The sequence below is a fragment of the Microtus ochrogaster genome, chromosome X (assembly GCF_000317375.1).
Source record: "Microtus ochrogaster isolate Prairie Vole_2 chromosome X, MicOch1.0, whole genome shotgun sequence".
NCBI classification, from domain to species: Eukaryota; Metazoa; Chordata; class Mammalia; order Rodentia; family Cricetidae; genus Microtus; species Microtus ochrogaster.
Window position 1 is genome coordinate 23,103,995 of NC_022026.1, and position 15,422 is coordinate 23,119,416.

Consider the following 15,422-nt stretch of genomic DNA (forward strand, 5'->3'; position numbering starts at 1 on the left):
AGGGAGAGAGAGACAGGGGAAGGGAGAAGTAGGGTGAATGGGGAGAGGCAGAAGCTGCCTTTTTGGGGGAGAGACAGAAAAGGGGAAACATTAGAAATTTTTAAAACCTAAAGTAATAAGGATAATATATATGTATATATGTATATACTCATATTAAGTATAATGTTCATAAGCTAGAAAAGTAAATATTATTAAGCAGGTTTTTCCAATTTGATCCATAGATTTATGGAATCCCAGTCAAAAATTTCAGCTTATTTAACTGCAGAAATTGACAGAATGATATGAAATTGATTTTGGAGATGCAAAGGACAATTGTGGAAATGATAGGTAGAATTCTAGGACTTATAATCACAAAACAGAGAATTTAGAAATAGGCCAACAAGTAGTGATTTGATTTGCAACACACATGTCCAGTGCTTTACAATGGGGCCGGGTCTGTTGTGTTGCTCTTGTTTTATATTAAAATAATGTCAGCATGGGAAAGACATTGACCTTGATCCCTCCTTCATACCATATACAAACATTGATCTGAGATAGGCTGAGCACATTGGCACAATCTGTAACCATGGCTAACAGGAGGCTAAGGCACAACCACTTAAGATCAGGAGTTCAGGGCCATCCTGGGCAATATGATAAGAACCCATTTCAAAAAAAATGGTATACCCATAATGTAAAACAATAAAATTTGTTAAAAAAATCATACAGGAATATCTGTATGATCTAGAGAATGCAAAGAATTGTCAACTATATATGAAAATAATTTAAAATACACCTTGCTACAATTAAGACTTTAGATTGTCAAAAGCTACCACTGAGAAAAGTACAAACCACAAATAGGAAGAAGACAACACGTAAGTTTGACAAATTTCAGACTATATAAAAAAAAAAAAAACTCCTACAACTCAACAAGACAATCCAGTGCAAAATAGGTGCGAGAATTACATGGGAATATCACAAAAGAAAATAACTAAGTAGGCCAATGCTCAATGTCATTATTCATCAAGGAAAAATAAATTAGAAGCAATATGTGATGCTACTTTGTGTTAATTACCTTCTGTTGTGATGAAATGTCATAACCAAAAGAAACTTAGAGAAGAAAAGGATGCATCGGGGCTAACAGTTCCAAAGAGATACTGTCCATCATGGTGGGGAGGGCATGGCAACAGGGAGAGAATTCCTGTCAGCAGAAGAGGAAAGCTGTCTGATCATATTTTCATCATCACGTGAGAAGCAGAGAATAACAGGAAGTTGGACAAGACCATAAATCTTCAAAGCCTGTCCCTCATGACACACTTTCCCCACAAGGCTTCATCTCCTAAAGGTTTCATAAACTTCCAAACAATACCACTAGCTAGGGATTAAGGGTTCAAATCCATGGTCCATGGGAGACTACTTTTTTGTGGGGTGCTTCTTTTTTCAAGACAGGGTTTCTCTGTGTAGCCCTGGCTGTCCTAGAACTCCCTCTGTAGATCAGGATGGCCCCAAACTCACCTGCCTCTGCCTCCTAAATGCTGGAACTCAAGGTGTGGGCCACCATTACCACACATTGAAAGCACATTAAAGTGCCTAACATCAAAATACCAACTGTTGGGCTGGCAAGATGACTCCATGGGTAAAAACATTAAAAACATTTTCTGTACAACCATGCAAGTTCAATGACCTGAATTCAATCTCTAGGACCTATGGAAAGGTAGAGAGAACTGACTGATAAACTTGTCCTCTGATCTCCACATACACCACCAAGGCATGCATGCCCCACCCCTGTGATAATAAAGTTTAAAAGACTTTTGAAAATCCCAACTGTTAAAAAGGATGGGAAGCAACTGAATCATTTGATGCGCTGCTGGGAGGCATGCAGCTGGTTAAATGGCCTTGGAAAACTGTTTAGTGGCATCTCCGCAAACCTGACACTCACACATTTAGCAGTGGCCTTGCAGGCGCACCCAGAAGCACATATTCAAGGAGAATAAATGCATCTATTCAGTAAAATAAGCACAAGAATCTTCACATTATTTCTATTCATAAGAGCAAAAACCTGAAACAACTATGTCAACAAAAGGATATGTTTTTAAAAATTGAGTCATTTTCATATAATGGAATACTACAAAACAACAAAAGGAAATAGTCTCTAGTCCATGCAAAAATATAGATGAAAATTACAGGTATTATCCTGAGGAAAAGAAATCAAGCTCAATAGGATATACCGAATTCAACTGGAAAAACAAATGTGGGGGCCAGAGAGGTGGCTTAGCAATCAAGAATACTTCTTGATTTTCAAAGGATCCCAATTCAGTTCCTGGCACCCACATTGACAGTTCATAGCCACCTGCAAATACAGTACTAAGGGATCCAATGGCTTTTGCTGGTCTCTGCAGGTGCCCCGACATGTGACGTACACTTTCAGGCAACCACACAAACAAACTAGTTAGTATTTTAACTTTTAATTTTTCTTTGGAAAAATGAATGTAATAGGATATAACTCATGCCATACAATTTTCCCATAAAATGTATAATTCAATAGATTCTATTATATACAGATATCTGCCACCATACTAAGAGAACATTTCATTACCTCATGAAGAAACTTGGAACCTTTTCTCAGCTCTTGCATTTCACGAACGACTAATTTATGTTCTATTCAAATAGATTTGCATATTCTGAATGTTTCATGTAGATGAAATTATATTGTATGTATGTTTTGTGGCTAGATTATTTAATATAGACCGTTTCTTTTCTTCAGGGTTTCTCTTTAGCTTTGGAGCCTGTCCTGGAACTAGTTCTTGTAGACCAGGCTGGCCTCAGCCTCACAGAATCTGCCTGCCTCTGCCTCATAAGTGCTGGGATTAAAGGAGTGTGCCACCACCACCCGGCTCAAATATACTATTTTATTTTACTTATCTATTGATCAATGATAGACATTTGGCTTGTTTCTATCTTACGGTAATTATGAGGAATGCTGCTATAAATATTTATATAGACATTTTGTCTGTACATATTTTTACTTTACTTGGGTATATGCCTAGAAGTGGAATTGCTAGTAATATGATAACTATGCTTAATCATTTGAGAAGCTGCCAAAATATTTTCCAAAGAATTTGTACATTTTTACATCCCAATTAGTAGTATATAGAGCTTCAAATTTCTTTACCTTATTAGCAATATTTTTTTTTAATTCCTGCCATCCTAGTGAGTGTGCGGTGGTAGGTTATGATGGCTTTGATTTTCCTGGTGACTATTTTTCCTGATGACAATGATGTGCATTTTTCAGATAGCTCTTATCTACTGTATAATTTGTCTCATAATTCTGGAGGCCGGGGGGTCCAAAATCAGCGAAGGTATCTATGAGAGCATTACATGGCAGAAGGTTAAAGGGTAAGCTAGTATGTAACAAGAAGAAACAGGAAGGATAGCTATACCTTTTCAGAACCCACTAACAAAGCAAACTGTGCCGATGTATTTTTTATTTCTATTTCTATTTTCTCTGCTAGCATCTGATTGGCTACACAGTTTGCCTTGGTGCTTTTATATTTGGCCGTTACTATCAAAGAAATACTCTCTTAGCTATCATTCTTCAATCAGGGCACTAAAGATAAAAATATAGAACAAAAGATGACTTGTTGTTTAATATTACTGATATCCACTAGCTGTTGTTTTACAGCAGTATGATACAGAAACAGTTCCCATCTGTCACTATAGCCATGAATTCTTTTTATTAGTATATCCTAAATAAATATCTATAAATTGTCAAATAAAGAAAAAAAGAACCCACTAACCCAGTGCCCAATCTAGTCCCTTCAGACTGGAATTCACCCAGAAAAAAAGGATTGATCCATTTTGAATTTTTTTGTATGTGTTATCAGGTAAATTTCCAGTTTGATTCTTTATCATGTAATTGTCTACTTTGTTTCAAAAGCCAGTCATTCCCTCTGGATAGTCTTTTCTCACTTGTGAAAAATGAGTCTGACATCTACGCATGTCTGTATTCTGGATTATCAATTGGGTCTCATTGGTGTATGCATCTGTTCTTATGGCAGTACCTTAATATCCATCCTTTCGTTCCTTTGTAGTAAACATTGAAATCAGATATTCTTTCAAGATTATTCTCCTTATTCTGTGTAAGTTAACTTTCCATATGAATTTTTGAAACAACTTGTCAGTTTCTTGAGGAAAATATTCCTGATGGGATTATATCAAACCTGAATATCATTTGCCTTCTTAACAGTGTTAAATCTAATTCTTTAACACTTCATTATATCTTTATTTCTTTTTTTTCACATTTTATTTTTTAAAACAATCTTTTTAATTTTACATACCAATCCCAGTCTCCTCTCCCTCCCCTCCTCCTACTCTCCCCACCTTCCCCCACCCCACTACCCAACCCCTCCTCAGAAAGGGTGAGGCCTCCATGGGGAATCAACAAAGTCTGTCACATCACTTGAGGCAGGACCAAGCCTTCCTCCCTGTATCTAGTCTGAGCAAGGTTTCCATAGGGAATGGACTCCAAAAAGTGAGCTCATGAACCAGGGATGAATACAGTCCCACAGCCAGAGGCCCCACACACTGTTCAAGCCACACAACTGTCAGCCACATTCAGAGGACCTAGTTCAGTCCTATGCAGGTTCCCCAGCTGTCAGTCCAGAGTCAGTGAGCTCCCACTAGCTCGGGTCAACTGTTTCTGTGAGTATCCCCATCATGGTCTTGACCCCTTTGCTCATATTATTGCTCCTCCCTCTCTATGAGTGGACTCCAGGAGATTGGCCCAGTGCTCAGTATCTGCTTCCATCAGTTACTGGATGAAGGTTCTATGATGGCAATTAGGGGAGTCACCAATCTGAATACAGGGGAAGACTGGTTCAGGTACCCTGTCCACTATTGCTTTAGAGTGTTAGCTGGAGTCATCCTTGTGGATTCCTGGGAATTTCCCAAGTTCCAGGTTTCTTGATAACTCTATAATGGCTTCTTCTATCAAGATATGTCTTTCCTTGCTCTCCTCTGTTCTTCCCCTAACTTGACTTTCCCAATCCCTCATATCTTCTCCCCTCTATTCTCTTCCCCTCCCCACTTCCTTTGCACCCTCCCTCCTACCCCTACACTCCCAATTGACTAAGTAGATCTTGTCTATTTCCCCTTTCTAGGGGGATCCATGTATGTCTCTCTTAGGGTCCTCCTTGTTACCTGGCTTCTCTGGGGTTGTGAACTGTAGGCTGGTTATTCTTTGCTTTATGTCTAATACCCACTTATGAGTGAGTACATACCATATTTGTCTTTCTGAGTCTGGGTTACCTTAATCAGGATGTTTTTTTTTCTAGTTCCATTCGTTTGCCTTCAAATTTCCTGACATAATATTTTTTACCACTGAATAATACTCCATTGTGTAAATGTACCACATTTTCTTTATCCATTCTTTGGTTGAGGGGCATCTAGGTTGTTTCCATATTCTGGCTTTTATGAATAATGCTGTTATGAACATAGTTGAGCAAATGTCCTTGTACTGTGAGTGTGTATCCTTTGGATATATGCCCAAGAATGGTATTGCTGGGTCTTGAGGTAGCTTGATTCCCAATTTTTTGAGAAACTGCCATACTGATTTCCAAAGTGACACCCATCAGCAATGGAGGAGTGTTCCCCTTATTCCATCCACATCTTCTCCAACATAAGTCATCATTAGTGTTTTTTGTCTTAGCCATTCTGACAGGTGTAAGATGTCTCACAGTTGTTTTGATTTGCATTTCTCTGATAACTAAGGATATTGGGCATTTTCTTAAGTGTCTTTCAGCCATTTTAGATTACTCTGTTGAGAGTTCTCTGCTTAGATCTATACCCCAATTTTTAATTGGATTATTTGACATTTTGATGTCTAGTTTCTTGAGTTTTTTGTATATTTTGGAGATCAGCCCTCTGTCTGATGTGGGGTTGGCAAAGAAATTTCCCATTCTGTAGGCTGCCATTTTATCTTGTTGACCCTGTCCTTTGCTTTACAAAAACTTTTCAGTTTCAAGAGGCCCCATTTATTATTGCTTTTCTCTGTATCTATGCTATTAGTGTTATATTCAGGAAGTGGTCTCCTGTGCCAATGTGTTCAGGGCTACTTCCTACTTTTTCTATTATGAGGTTCAATGTGGCTGGATTCATGTTGGATTCATGTTGAAGTCTTTGATCCATTTGAACATAGGTTTTGTGCATGGGGACGAATATGGATTTACTTTCATTCTTCTACATGTACACATCCAGTTATACCAACATCATTTGTTGAAGATGTTTTCTTTTTCCTATTGCATAATTTTAGCTTCTTTGTCAAAACTCAGGTGTCCATAGGTGTGTGGACTGATACCTAGATCTTTGATTCGATTCTATTGGTTTACCTGTCTGGTTTTGTGCCAATACCAAGTTGGTTTTATTACTATAGCCCTATAGTATAACTTGAAGTCAGGGATGGTGATGCCTCCAGAAGTTCCTTTATTGTACAGGATTATTTTGGCTATCCTGGTTTTTTGTTTTTCCATATGAAGTTGAGTATTGTTCTTTCGGGGTCATTGAAGAATTGTGTTGGGATTTTGGTAGGAATTGCATTGAATCTGTAGATTGCTTTTGGTAGGATTGCCATTTTTACTATGTTATCCTACCTATCAAAGAGCATGGGAGATCTTTCCATTTTCTGATATCTTCTTAGATTTCTTTCTTCAAAGACTTTATTTCTATGGTATTTATGTGTAAGTCATATATCAACACAGCATTAACTGATCAAATCAAGGTTAATTAACATTTTTATCTGTTGAATTATCTCAAGTCAAGAAAAAAGCAGGCTAGCTAAAGGATAGAAACAGTACCATTCAGTTTTCATGCAGTTACACTAAAATCTAGTGTCTGTTACTATGAATGGACCTCTTCCCAATGATTTTATCAAAGTGATACTCTACATTGTCATTTGTAAAATGTTATTTCCCTAATTATGAAGGTTGTCCAAACATTGGCACATTAATTTATACAATAAAATAGTTACATTTGTTATATATTAAAATTTTAGCAAATGATATTCGTTTTTGTTAATATAAGTAATCTCAGAAGAAAAATCTTTTGATGTTCTTTGGTAAGCTACCATCTCATAGTGATGAAAACAGTGTTTTAATATTCTAACACTTGGGCTGGAAAGATGGCTCAGAAGTTAAGGTAACTGACTGCTCTTCCAGAAGATCCAGATTTAATTCTCAGCACCCACATGGAAGCTCATAAGCATCTGTAACTCCAGTTCTAGGGAATCCAATGCCTTTGTCTAGCCTCCACAGCTACCAGATGTAGTGCATAGACATGCATGCAGACAAAACACCTATAAACATGAAATTAAAAAAAATAAATCTAAAATAATTTATTTCAAACATTTGCTTGAAATATCAAGTTTAATATTGGCAAAAATAATGCTACTATTCTTAAAGTAACAGCTTTCTTTTGTTAATTTTGGCTAAAATATTTAGTCAGATGCCTAAATTTGAATGCCTGTGCTTTATTATCTATTCTTTAAAGTAAAATTATGCTTCAAAAATAAAGCACTAATTTTAATGATTAGAAAAGAATTTAAAGCTTCAGAGCCATACATAAGAACCAAAGAAGACAATGAAAAATCATCTAACTTTGGCAGTGGCTCACCAACATTCCTAAGATCAAGTTAGGGATCACAACTGGGGCCTAAGTTTTCCTAGGACTGCCACAAAGTTGTCTGGTAAAAAAGACTTGAACTGAGTATGTTGTAGAATGTGCTGCGAAGGGTCCACACTGGCCTTCACTCCACTGTTCCTAGAAAGTGTTGTAGTGTCTTGTAAAGAGTAGTTGAAGCCAGGTTATTGGACACCAGGAAGGAGTAAAAGAAAAAAAAACAAAACACCAGGAAAGGTTGAAAAACTAGAACAGCTGAAAAATTATTGAAGAAATGAACGTTCTTTGCAACCAGAGTAAACTCTTTTGGAAAACTGTGCAAAACTGAAAGAACCCACTAAAGTTTCTATAAATTTAATGGTAGTATTATTTAGGAGGTAACATAAAACTGTAGGCAAATCATGTTCTAACTTCAGTACTAGTAATGACAGTTATAGAAGTTTCCTATCTATGGCTGTGATTATAAATTACAATTTACTTTGCAGACTGAAATCTGAAAATCCAAATCGCAAAATTCTCCAAAATCCAAACATTTTAGGATAGATATAATTCCACAAGGGGAAAATTCTACATTTGACCTCATATGACCAGTCAGAGTAAAAACCAAAGAGTACTAAAGGTATTATATAAGCTGAGTACATTGGTTCACACCTATAATTCCAGTACTCAAAAGGTGGGGAGCGGAGGAGGATGAATTCAGGGCCAACCTTGACTTCATACCAAAACCTGTCTAAAAAGTGAGGGGAAAGCCTGCAAAATGGCAAGATAGGTAAAAGGGCTTGCTGTCAATCCTGATGACCTGAGTTTGATCCCTAGGATGCATATGGTAGGTGGAGAGAAGCAAGCCCTGCAAGTTGTCCTCTAAACTCCAGATGCCGGCACACATACAAATAAATAGAAGGAAAAGGGAGAAAGGAGAGAGAGATAAAGGAGGGAGAAAGGCAGAAAAGACATATACAAAATTACCTTCATGTTCTGCATAGACGTATAACAGACCAAATGAATTTTGTCTTTAGATTTTGTCTAATTCTCAATATATTTCATAAATATGCAAGTATTCAAAATCGAGAAAACTCTGAAATACTTCTGCTCCTAAGCATCTTCAGAAAGGGCGCTCTCTTGTATAGCAGTTTTCTCCATGATCAAAACTTTTCATCTTGGAAGGAAGTTCATTAAACCCAGGATATTAAAGGGAGTGCAACAATAGAATATTTTAAGACAGGATGTATATTCAAAGGCCAGCGCAACACCAGGATGTCCTAAGGGGGACTCATTAAAACACAGGGTGGTTGTAGGGAGTTAAAACAATGGGATGTTCTAAGGCAAAGTAAAACCTCCCCGCTGTAGACAAACTCCTTAAAATCAGGAAGTAAACAACTTACTGGCTTTAAGAAGTCCCTGAAACTGGCCAGATGCACTGGGTCCTTCCCTCCTGAAGCATATTTAAGCAGTAAGAACTTCTGAGAGACATTCTTTTTTTTTTTTTTGGTTTTTCGAGACAGGGTTTCTCTGTAGCTTTTTGGTTCCTGTCCTGGAACTACCTCTTGTAGACCAGTCTGGCCTCGAACTCCCAAAGATCCACCTGCCTCTGCCTCCCAAGTGCTGGGATTAAAGGCGTGCGCCACCATCGCCCGGCCATGAGAGACATTCTTAAGCTGAGCTGCCTGGAAGAAGCAGAGACGAGCAAGCGGCCTAGAAGATGCTCAGAACAACTGAACTACCTCGAAAGGGCACTCTCAAACCTGTGAGATGCTCGCAGTTTGTGCAGTGCACTCCAGACTTCCAGCTTGTGTGAGCTGTCACTCATGCTGGGGTGGGCTTTTGATAATGCCCACTGTCTTTGAGTCATTTCTGCTCCTGTAAGTGACCCCTCAATGATATTTCTGTAAGTGATACCAATAAAACTCATTGGTTCACCAAGTTGGTCTTTGGTAGTATCCTTACTTTGGTGTATCTTCAGTTCCCTGTCTGGCATGAGTGGATGTTTTGTCACATCTCCCTAGGAATAGTGACACATGATAATTAATCCAGCATCTTATTTATGACTAATTAGCCCTTTGTTATTTTGCAGCTTTTGTACTAAAATGAGAACATTCCATAAACAAAAAGTTGACTTGATGAACTCTCTAGCTGGTTATGATGGCACATACTGTAATCCTAGCTGATGCAAGACAGAGAGTTTTAGAACAACCTGAACTTTACAAGGAGACTATCTCAAACAAACCAAAACACAACACAGCAAATCATTCTGAAATCTAGTCAAATAGTGGTTCAAAGAAGACTTAGGGTATAGAAATTCATCCAGTTGTTAATGAGGTTTAGAGATACTTCATTCTGTTTATTGTACTTACTCTATACCTTAAAACGTTTTAAACAGGATCTTGCACTGTAGTTCAGGCTGGCTTTCAATTCTCAATGATCCTGCCCTCCGCATCCCAAGGCCAAGATTGCAGGTGTGTAGCACCATACCTAGTGCACCATGCCATGCTACTGCACTCAGCTACCTCAAACATTCATTCAACAGGTGAATGAAACCATCTCACAAAATATGCTGTATGTCATCTGAAATAAGATTTTTTCCGTAATGAGAACTATCGACCTAACAAATGAAACAAATTTGCAAACTCTTTTGCTCAAAATAAAACCAGTTAGTTCATACAGCATTGTATTTTCTGTTTAATTGCGCTATGACAGTGAACACGGATATAAGTTCAAGCTCAAAGGAGGCAAGTAAGAATCTTATCAACAGCAGCAGAGAATTTTCAGTCCAGTTACAAGCATGGCAACAGAACTTGCAGAATATATAAGAAATGCTAGTAAATGCATTACAGGATAGTAAAAATGGTGATGTGTTTATAGATATTAAAATGTTGAGCATCTGTTGATAGAGACTGCGATGACCTTCCAATTGTAAGTGAAATCAGTTTTTCTTTATGGGAAGACCTGTCCAGTTAGGTTAGCCCAGGAGGCAGTATTAACGTGCAGTTACAGAAAATATTACACTTTGCCTTTTCTTTAGGAGACTTCTCGGGTGATCACTGTGGAACAATGCTTCTGTTGTATGAGTTTGAAGTTAAGACCAAAACGAATGACCCATCACTGTACAGCTTCCTGGATTCAGTATGGAAAATGCCTGATATAGAAAGCAGAACACTTGAAACAATAGCGTGTAAGTGCTTTATTTCTGCTTGTGTAAGGTTAGTGCCCATTTAGATCCTACTGTTTTATCTCTTCTGATCTTGAGCTAGAAAATGATTTTTTTCTAATAGTACTTTGTTTCTTCCTCTGTGATGACATTCTTAAACTGTTTTGAACTGGAATCATTTATGTGTTTATCTAGATATTTTCACTCTATACGATTGTAATCTCAGGAGAGTCGTTAGCAATAGTTACATATATGTATTCTACTAATAAATCTTAGTGGAAAACACTGCTCACAATAGGTGCTCAAATATATTCTATATGTGGAATTTAGTTACGTAACTACATGATAGGGGAAGCTCAAACCTTAGAAAGTTGGTTTTATTTAGGCAGCTAGAAATCATAACTAGCTACTTTGATGATCAAAAGATGACTCGACCTTAGTAATTTGCTAAAATCTATAGAGCAATTTGGAAATATTTAAATATTTGATGCAGTATTACATTTTATTTAGTGTGTGTGTGTGTGCGTGCGTGCGTGCGTGCGTGCATGCGAGAGAGAGAGAGAGAGAGAGAGAGAGAATCTTGCTCCATTAGAGAGTGCAGGTTGTAGCTGTGCATGCAAACTGCGATGAATAAGATCATGGTGGTGCTGACAGCCATTTCCCTTCCCTCCTCTAGTACTAGCTATGGATAAGCCTGCACACTATCCTGCTATTGCACGGAAGGCCTTGACAAGACTTTTATTCATCCACAAAAATAAACAGCCAATTGATGTTTTGAAATACAGGTTAGTAAATGTAATTTGACACCTAAATCAGGGTTTTTTTGGAAGTCAAAAAAATTGTAATCAGTGTCTCATAAGTCATCCACAATAATCAGCCGGGCCAACATAGAAGATGATAGCGAAACTAACCTGTGAACTGCTCTGTAGTAAGAATTATATTAGACATTAGACACTGGGGAATATTAAGGAAGATCAAGAAATCTGCTGTTCCTGGGAGAGAAAAAAGGGGTGTATCTTGATTTTCATTGTCTAGTTATATAATAAAATATTTCTATGTATCTTTCTTCCTTCATGTCATTGGCTGAATATCCCAAGTGATCAGAAATTAGTAGCCACCACTCAACTTCAACAGCTTTTTTTTGTTTTCTTCTTTTTACCTACCACTTGTCTTTAAGTAACAATAATAGGTGATATGGGGGGTTTTCTCTTGAAAAATTTGTGACAGTCTTTCTGTTCTAAGAAGTGAGATTTCCATTTTTTTACAATTTAAATCCCAGTTCCTTTGTCCAGTTAGAGAAGTAGCACGATCCTTTAAATGCCCATAAGTTGAATCAGCTCATAGAATATGACAGTGGCATAATTTGGCCAGAAAAATGATGCAGCAGATGAAAGTGCCTGTTCTCAGATCTGAAGATCTGAGTTCAACCTCCAGGACTCACATAGTGGGAAGAGAGAACCATCTCTAGAAAATCGTCCCCTGACCTCCTTATGAGCAGGCGCATATGTACACAGATACACACACACACACACACACACAAACTTAAACAATTCCTCCATGAAGGAAATGCAAGGTTGTCTGAAAAGACATCACAGTCATGATCAAAGGAAGGACTGGTGGACCTCTATTACGCCTTCAGAAATCTGTCTTCCAAGTTAGAAGCAAGAGAAAATGGAGGAAAGCAGAAATGCTGTGAAGCTCTTGGTGTAGATGAGACTCAAATTTGACTTCTTAGCCCTAGGGCCATTGATTTCATTCCTTATGGGATGACTCTTCTCTTTTTGTTTTTCAGTGAATGCATGCGCAACTTGATTGAACTCTTGGTGTCAGATGCAGTATCAAGTATAGTTCTGTATTCTCTGAGAGAGATTTGGGACCATTTAAAAAATGCTCTGAGCCTCATTAGCCAAACTGTAAGTCAAAGAGCAATATTAAACTTTGAGCTGATTTTAAGGAGCCAATGTGTCTTGTATAATAGAATTCATATAGAATGATACTTTCTGATAAGAGTTTTGTGGTGAATTTACATTACAAGGAAGATACATACTACAAAGTATTTATGAAATATAAATAGTTAATGGTAGGAATTTTCTAGTATAAGTTTTCTAAGGAATAGGTTTTTGTAGTGATATATTATTTGTGTTTTAATAAATAAAGCTTGCCTAAAGAGCAGTACAAAGCAGCCACACTAGTTAGCCATACAGGCCGGGCAGTAGTGGTGCACACCTTTAATCCCAGCCCTAGAGAGGAATATAAAGCAGAAGGAGACAAGTCTCACCCCCAGTCTCAATTTGAGGATTTATAGAGGCAGGATTGCCCATTTGTTTATTTTTAGCCTGCTCATGGGACTCCTTTCTTCCTACTGGGTTGCCTCATCCAGCCCTAATATGAGGGTTTGTGGCAGGTCTTATTGTATGCTGTTATGCTGGGTTTGGTGGATATCCCTGGAAGGCCTGCTCTTTCCTGAAGGGAAACAGAGAAGCAATGGATCTGAGGGAGAGGGAAGGTAGAGGCAAAAAGAGGAGAAATTGTGGTTGGAATATATTGTATAAGAGAAAAATAAAGAAAAAGGGAAAAAAGAAAATCTACTTTCATTTTAAAATTTCAAGCTAAAAATAAGAATGAAATATTGGTAATGTGATAGCATAGAAGAACCTCAAAGGAGTTTATATGCCAGTATCTGCAATTCATGATGTGATATAGTAGGGTGCCAACCTAGAGCAAACTGTCAGTGACTAAAGGAACCTCTCATTCTCCTGGGACAATTAAATTCTGACCTATCTGAATTTAAAGATGGAAAAGCTTCAGCACTGAACAATTTGGATGTCTTGTCTTTTGCAACCCTCTAGTAAGAGGGAAAGATCATCTTCTAAGACAGGAGCTGCATCCAGCCCTTCAGCTATGTTTTCTATATAAAGTAGACTTACTGTAACTCCATATTGACTATTTGCCAATCTGCATGGTTTCATGAGAGACTTCGTCCACAGCTGCTCTGAGGAACTTGCTTTTACCACCTCTGTTCCATCACACTTCAGTTCCAGTCCCCGTCCCTCGTCTCTTAGAGAGCCTGCTGTTTCCTACTTTTCTGATGCGTTTCCTGTCTGTTATTGCCCATACGCTGCCTGAAACATGACCATATGCTTAGCTTTTTATACAGAGAGTAATTTAGTGACTCTATTAGCTCTTTATCTTCTATGTTTTGCTTTTTTATTGAATGTGCTATATATCTGCTTTGTTTCAAATACTCGAGAGAAAAGTCTCCATTTATCATTTTTCATTATTTATTAAGCTGATAACTTTTATCAGCTACCTCCATACATTGGCAAAATGCCTATTACACAAATACAAAATACAAAACCTCTGCCTAATACATCATGTTACAGTTTGCTTGCTTTTTTTTTTTTTTTTTTTTTTTGGTTTTTCAGGATCGAATTTCTCTGTGTAACAGTCCTGGCTATCGTGGAACTTCCTTGGTAGACTTGACTGACCTCAGACTCACTGAGATCCGCCTGCCTCTACCTCCCAAGTGCTGGGATTAAAGGCGTGCGCCACCACTGCCTGGCCATGTTTTACTTTTAGATCATTATCTCATGATTCCCCCACAGTGATTCTGTAGACAGTGACACTACTATTTATCTTGGGTTTACAATTAAAGACATTTTTAAATTCAAAAAATCAAGGCACTAATTCAGATAAAAATCATTTGTAGTTAACAAATGGGAGTCAGAACTAGAACCCAGGTCTTAGTTTGGACTGGTATAGTGAGATATCATAGACTGGGTGCATTATAATTTAGGCTAGCAAGATGGCTCGATGCCACATAAACATGACGACCTGAGTTTGATGCTGAGAACTTATGACAGAAGAAGAGAGCCAATTCCCAAGAGTTGCCCTCTAACCTCCATATGAATGCTGTGGTATTATGTGCCCCATCTCAATGCACATGCGCACACACTCACTCACACACACATACACACATATACATATATATTAATTATATATATATTAATAATAAAGAAATATTTTTAAATAGAAATTTACTTTCCTCAACTTTTTCTCAGCCGAGAAGTCCCTGAAATTAAGGCCTAATGCAGTCTCTGTAAGAGCCTGCTCCCTCATTGATGAGATCATTTCTTACTGTAACCTCAGATGGCAAAAACGACAAAGTATCGCTCTAGGATCTTTTAGACTTGCACTAACCCTATTTCTGAAGACTGCCATTATTATCTAATCACTTCTTGATGATCCAAACTGCTAATATTGGCACTTTGAAGGTTAGGACTTTAACATGTGACTCGGGAGGCTATATAAACATTCAGTCAATTGCCTCTAATTCCTGGACTCGTTCTACAAGAACATACATCTTTACCAGTTTTTGCTAGGAAATCTCCGGTCATATGAGAAGCTTGGGTTTCTATTCAGAGCTAGTGGCAATGAAAAAGCCCAGTGGGGAGGGGATCACATGATAAGTAGGCATTCCTATGTACTCTAATAATAGGTTCATAATCTAGATTCTTTTTAAAGAATCAGGTTGTTTAGACTCCTTAACTAAATTTTTATTTTGAAATAATTATACTTAAGAAATAACATAGCAATCTTGTATACTCTTTACGTAGCTTTCCCCAAATAA

The 15,422-nt window shown here is 37.7% G+C and overlaps 1 protein-coding gene across 1 annotated transcript in view; it reads left to right on the top strand.

Moving 5' to 3' along the window:
• The window catches only part of Tex11 (testis expressed 11), a 278,018-nt gene that overhangs the window by 245,940 nt on the left and 16,656 nt on the right, over positions 1–15,422 (top strand). The window contains exons 27-29 of the mRNA XM_005358598.2: positions 10,667–10,816; positions 11,469–11,577; positions 12,585–12,705. Of these exons, the coding sequence (XP_005358655.1) occupies positions 10,667–10,816; positions 11,469–11,577; positions 12,585–12,705 (380 nt within the window). The remainder of the gene's footprint in view (positions 1–10,666; positions 10,817–11,468; positions 11,578–12,584; positions 12,706–15,422) is intronic.